This window comes from Cetorhinus maximus, chromosome 2, assembly GCF_964194155.1.
Source record: "Cetorhinus maximus chromosome 2, sCetMax3.hap1.1, whole genome shotgun sequence".
Classification (NCBI taxonomy): Eukaryota; Metazoa; Chordata; class Chondrichthyes; order Lamniformes; family Cetorhinidae; genus Cetorhinus; species Cetorhinus maximus.
Genome location: NC_135880.1, coordinates 210,433,269 through 210,439,609, shown reverse-complemented (window position 1 = coordinate 210,439,609; position 6,341 = coordinate 210,433,269). Strand labels below are relative to the sequence as shown.

The window sequence follows — 6,341 nt, the reverse complement described above, 5'->3', positions numbered from 1 at the left end:
GCATCAAGGGGACGTGGGGGGCATCCACTGCCAGTGGCTGTGAAAGTGACCGCAGTGCTCAATTTTTATGCTCCTTTCAAGGCTCCACTGGTGACCTCTGTGGGATATCACAAGTTGCCGCCCACAAATGCATCCATGAGGTCACGGATGCCATCTTCTTGAGGGCACATAACTTTGTGCATTTACCGGGACTGTGACAGCCAAGATGCAAGGGCCATTGCATTGTCCCGGATCTCTGGATTCCCACAGTTGCAGGATACGATTACCTGCACCCATGTGGCGCTCAGGTCTCCATCGCCATACACGGTGGACTACGTCAACCGCAAGGGATGTGCAGCTGGTGTGCGACCACCAGAAACACATCCTGAAGGTGTGCGCACGGTTTCCAGGGAGTGTGCACGACACCTACATCCTCAGTCAGTCCCTGGAGTCTTCCAGGGTCCACAGAAGCTGCAGGGATGTCTCCTCAGGGACAAAGGCTACCCACAGAGGCCGTGGCTGATGACACCAGTGCGGGGGCCTCAGACTGCAGCAGAGCGACGGTATAATGAGGCTCATGCTGCAGACCGCAATGGTGGATCAAACCATTGGGATGCTGAAAATGAGGTTCCAGTGCTTGGACTGGTCTGGTGGAGTCCTGCAATATAGTCCACAGAGGGTGTCACGCATTATTGTCGTCTGCTACGTCCTTTACAACCTGGCGCTGCAACGGGTAGACCAGCTGGTTGAGGAGGAGATGGAGGAGCTGCACGTCTCCACTGATGAGGAGGACGCCAATGGGGATGAGGCTGAGGAGGTCTTCGGAGGTGACGATGACGGGAATGAGGCTCTCGCACTGGCCACAGGAGGCAGGAGTGCTCGGGAGGGCCCCATAGCTGCTAGATTTGTGGAGGATGATGGCGACAATCAGTGAGGAGACACCATAGGTCCTCACATCGCATTTGTGTACATTTGACTCCAGTCTGGCTTCTGGCAGCATGAACACCCTCTGTGAGAATGCTCCTGTCATAGAGATGCAGTGGAGGCCCTGATAGTCACTCAATTACAGGAGGATGTTGACAACATGCAGTGTGGACACTCCATAGATCTTCACACAGCCTCTGAGAATGTCTGACTCCTGTCTGGCCAAGGGGAGCTGGCTTGCGCTCCAAGATCAGGGTCATATCATAGAGACACAGCCATGAAACTTTAGAAAAATCTGATGCTTTGTCCGCCTTTAGCACCTGACACCTTCAGGAGCTGGAGCACAGCATCAGTGGTCACAGATGCTGGTGTGATGGGGGCCAGCCCCTCCTTAAAGGTGCTGAGAACTCACCGAGAGAATGAGAGAATCCTGTGGCGCCTGCCCACTACATTCTGGCAGCAATGACAAGCACCTCTGGTGCAGGCATCTGCAATGTATCCAGGGAGTGTGAGGCTGGACTATCACTTTGGTCTGAAGGCTGCACAGAGCACAGGGAACAGGCCCTGGACTGAGACACCTGCTTTTATCTTGTGCAGAAAGGTTTCACATCTGAGTGACAAGAGCGCTGCTCATCAGAACAAGGAGCCATAGACAGAGAGACATTCTTGGGAGTTTATTGACAATAGTGAACTGTATGTACAAGTGATTAACACCCATGCCCAGGCTGTGCAACTAATTCTCCTTAACTTTCTTAACCCTGTTGCTATGTCTTGGTGCTCTCCGGTCAGCTACAACAGAGGTGTAAGCAGCCTGCTGACTGTGACGTCCTGTCTGTGATGACCTTGGTGGGCGTCCTCTGGAGGGCCAAGTCCTGGAGGGCCCAGCCTGCTTTCAGGGTCCTGCTGTGTGGCAGTGACACCCTCCTCGGCCTGTGGAGCTGGAGCTGCTGAGGTCACAGGAAGAGGGGAGTCAGATGAGCTAAACACTCTCTGAGTCACCTGGATGGATGGGCCTGGAGTGCGCACCTGCTGGTCCTCCTCCCTATGGGTGCCCGGGAGCCCCAGGCTAACTCCTTGAGGAGCAGGGGTAGCTGGAATGAGAGCTGCCCGGCACCCCATCACATACACACTGTTGGGAGCCAACTATGGCATCGCCGATGAAGTTGAGCTCACGCAGCAGTGCAGGAGCGAAGTCCTGGACCAAGGTCTCCATGGCGGCCACCATCCTACCAGTGTTGACCTCAGTGCATTGGCATGCTGGCGCTATCATCTCAGCCTGAAGGTGGACAGACTCCTCCATCGTGCCTTGCAATCTGAGGAGTGCAGTGGACATCCCTTCCTGATGTTCTCAAGTTTTCCTTTGCAGCTCCAGCAACTGTGACATGACCAAGTCCAGAGGCTCCTCATCTGACTCAGACTCAGCAATGTTCTGGCCTCCAGCAGTCCTCCGAGTGCTGGACACTTGGGAAGTCCCTGCCTCCACTTGCTGTGGATTAAACAGTGCAATGTGCTCACCAGATTGTGATCCCAGGGCTAATCAAAAGCAAGGTCCCACCGTGGTGTGTGTAGCTGCAGTGGCAGGGAGTGTGGGAGTGTGGGCGTGCGCTGTGATGAGTCGTCAGGGATTCCTCTCCAGAGGTTTCTTCAGGGCTTGATTGGAGGCCCTGGGTCATGGACTCTGTCGGCTGTTTGGCAGATGTGCCTGCAAAAGCAAGGAGAGATAACTAGTGCATGGCAGTGGCCTGTGAAATAGCATGGTTGTCTGATGGATGTTGCACTGCTGGATCCTCACTTGGTAGAGCAGCGCCGACCTCACAGTCAGCACCGGACTGGTCCAGATCGTCACCGGCCAGCTGGATGGCTCTGTTTTCAAATTCAGTGAGGATCTTGATTTCGGGCCTTCTGCCACCAGTCTGGGACCTCTCTCTTGTTGTTTGCCAATTTGTCCTGCATGGATAGAGATGGAGAAAGAGTAAGCAAGACACCTGTCAGGCCAGATAATAATTATGCCTGGCCAGTATGGGTGATGAGTGTCCCATGGAAAGGATGAGGACAATGACGGTGAGTGTGAAAGAATGAATGGTGATGTCCCTTAAACTGCTAGTCACTGCGGGCCCTGTGGATGTGTGATTGGTTTCTGAGAGTGTTGAGTAGAGTGACTTACCCCGGCGGAGTGGAAGAAATCATTCATCCTCTTGTGGCACTGGGTGGCTGTCCACTTCTGAAGGACGTTGGCACTGACCACCGCTGCCACCAGCTCCCAAGCTTGGTTGGGCATGTTGCTGCCCATCCTGTGGCCAGAGTGGAGGCACAGGGCATCCTGGTGGGCCTCCACGGCATTCAGCAGTCACTCGAGGGACCAATCGTTGAAACGGTGGGGGGGACTGCGGTCCTTTTTCCTTTGTTGGCCATGTCTTCCGTACAGCAGTGGTGAGCTGGAAGCAATGAGCACTGTGCCTGCGGCTGGACTTTAAACATGGCACCTGGCCTGATGCAGCGACGGAGTGATAGCCAGCGGGTGAAGGACATCCCGCACGCCATGGAAATGGCGTGTTTCGCAGGAGTACATAAATAATGAGGCGGGTTTGGGATGATACGGTGTGAGAACCTGCCATCGCGGCCAGCGGGTATAATGTCGCTTTAACCGACCGCTACTGCACTTAGCGCAAATCTGGGAAAATTCCGCCCCCAGTATTATGGCACTCTGTCAAAATGATATGAGATAATATTGGATACACACATCAAGGATGGAATCTTGTGCTGGTGCCGGTGGTCTTGGCCATTGGTTGGAGATCTGTCAAGACCCCACGTCACCTCTTTCAGGAAGGCCCACCAGCAGTTCTGCCAATCGGGTAGTTCTACAGGCCAACCGGCCTTTCCTTGGGATCAGTCCCGGGAGGTGGAGGTCCTGCCTACTGAGTGTTACTGGTTAATCAGATGTCGACAGCTCTTTTGAATGGCAACAGTATCTGGGAGGTCCAAAACAAAAACAAAAATACCTGGAAAAACTCAGCAGGCCTGACAGCATCTGCGGAGAGGAACACAGTTAACGTTTCGAGTCCGTATGACTCTTCTGGGAGGTGGTGGCTGCTGTCAGAACAAAACCCACCTGAGGCCAAAGATTTAGGGGAAAGCTCTATTGCAAGCATAGTGCACTTTCCTGGGGTGACATGATGTTACCTCCAATCTCATATGACTGGAAGTCATATCCAGTGCTTATTGTGGTTAAAATATTCCATGATACAGTCTAGTAGGGAGGGAAATATGAAAACCATTCCTAAAGTTTATACAGCTCACCTCTTTCCCACAGCTACAATTGATTTTCAGCAAATAAAAACTATTTTATGTCATCAGATTTTCATTTTCATTTCATGATGGATGCTTAGACTGACCCCCTAAAGAGAAGCAGTGCCAAGGGAGTCTAAAAATGGCTGAGATCACACAGATGTAACAATGGGCAGGCAGCTGGCATGCTCTGCCAGCTGATGGGCTGCTCTACACCTGAAATGAAAATTGGCTCTGATGCCTTGCGGAAGAATAAAGAAGACCAAATGTTATGAAAGATCACCTGATGGTTTCTCAAAAGCAGCATGTGACTTCATCACTGATATATTCAGATAGCTTGCCTGATGGTGCAGCACACATCGGGATCATATAAAACACGGGTGGTGAAGCAAAAAGCATTCAGAAACCTCTTCAATTCAACCACTTGAGCACAGAGGAAACTGAGGCCAAGAGGAGGCAGTCAGACCACGATGGAAAGCAACATCCCATCCTATAAGTTCTGGTCCATTTTCAATCTCCTATGCTGTTGTTTGCCACTTGGAGTATTAGCAACAATTTTCTCATTTAAGGTTGGTGTTTGTTCCTTTACCTCTTGTATAAAGTTTACACTTTTAGCCCTTTCATTTAAATATAAGCAAAATGACCTGTGCTGAAATATTAGTTGTGAGTTCAAATATTAGTTGAGATTGCATGCAGCAGACTTTGCCTTGTTCACCCTTGCAGATTCATACTAAACATTTCTAAACAGTGCCATGCTGCACTGCCATTAATGTAATTCTTTCTAAATTATTCTAAATGTTTGTTATAGAAATCATGGAATGTGCCACTGCCAGAATGTCAGAAGCAGCAATAAATCTTCTACTTCCCTGAACCAAATTTCTGCTTTAACAAAGTGCCAACTTTAAGAAAGACCTTAAAGGGAAAGAAAGTATAGGGGGAGAACTTTATGCTATCTCTATCTGAAGGATAATGACTAATTAATTATACATTGTACTAAAATCTTACCAAGCCCTGGGATTTTGGATCCCTTTCTTTTTGGAGGCACTCCAGGGACTTCAGTTAAATTTCAGCAACTAAGCGGCACTGAAGTTCTGGTACTCACTCAAATAATTCATACTATACAGCTGAGCAGACCATGAAGAAATAGAGGTCAGTTCTGAAGGGAAAATGACCCGAAATGACTGGTCTCCATGGAGACATTAAAATCAGTGTTATTCAAACAGATAATTTTACTTAACCTTATTTTAGATAAAGATGGCAAGAATACTTTGAAGAGAAAGTACTCCTTCTGGATTCTCCTTACTGTTGATTTTGTATGGGGCAATCTAACATTGTATTCAGCACCCAAATCATGTGTGCCAGTATAATATATACAACCATAGCCTAAATTTCTTGCTAAGTATATTTTTGTTGTATCCTGACTGGGTTCTGACCAGTTCAATAGATTGCAGTTGTCGGTGAAACAGCACAACGTATCTAATCGCAGTGCAATTTATTTTTCAGTCTGAAACCGCAGCCAAGAGTGGAGATCTTACTGAAGCACAGAAATCATCTAACATTGCAAAGTATTTGAATATAGCTGCGTTGGTGATTGGGCTCATTTTTATCATAACGTTTATTGTCTTCCAGGCGTTAGCTGTTTCAAGACATAAATAATAAATACGTTGAATGAAAGAAGATCCAATTGCATTTTTGCCTAATACGGAATGAGATAAGGTATTGGCTCATTTATATTGAAACAAAATTGTGTGTAAGAAGGAATTATCCGGTGATATAGAGAAAGAAATGTCAAAAAGATTAATTATAAAGTGTATCTTGCATTTATCTGAGAACAATGCTTTACTAAACTCCAGTGTATGTTTCCAGTTATTGAGCACAAATCAATAAAGGTCAAACATTGGCTCAAACAATCTATTTGTAATATAATGTCTTGTTTTTTTTTCTACTCCACAAATGGTAATTCTTAAATAAAATGAAAATTTTGAGATTGCAAACTGAATTTGAATTTTTTTTTAATGGCCAGTAACTACGTTTGAATTAAAGGCTTTGAAACTTTGAAACAAATCAGAAAATGTCAGTTTAAAATTGAGTGGAAAAATGGAATGTAATATTACTATAAGACCAAATTGGGGGAGGTAAGGATTTAATAAAAA

The 6,341-nt window shown here is 47.6% G+C and overlaps 1 protein-coding gene across 1 annotated transcript; it reads left to right on the top strand.

Annotated features, from left to right (window-relative positions):
- Positions 1-4,658: 4,658 nt before the first annotated feature.
- LOC144689766 (interferon-induced transmembrane protein 2-like) lies at positions 4,659-5,844 on the top strand. Its single transcript, XM_078557151.1, has 2 exons — positions 4,659-4,757; positions 5,692-5,844. The coding sequence occupies exons 1-2, from the start codon at positions 4,659-4,661 to the stop codon at positions 5,842-5,844; spliced, it is 252 nt and encodes an 83-aa protein (XP_078413277.1).
- Positions 5,845-6,341: the final 497 nt, after the last annotated feature.

Bases quoted from the DNA above. Each gene is read 5' to 3' on its own strand.
- LOC144689766 (XM_078557151.1), top strand. From the start codon at position 4,659: ATGGAAAGCAACATCCCATCCTATAAGTTCTGGTCCATTTTCAATCTC. The intron at 4,758-5,691 runs GTTGGTGTTTGT...TTTATTTTTCAG, and splicing joins CAACAATTTTCTCATTTAAG to TCTGAAACCGCAGCCAAGAG.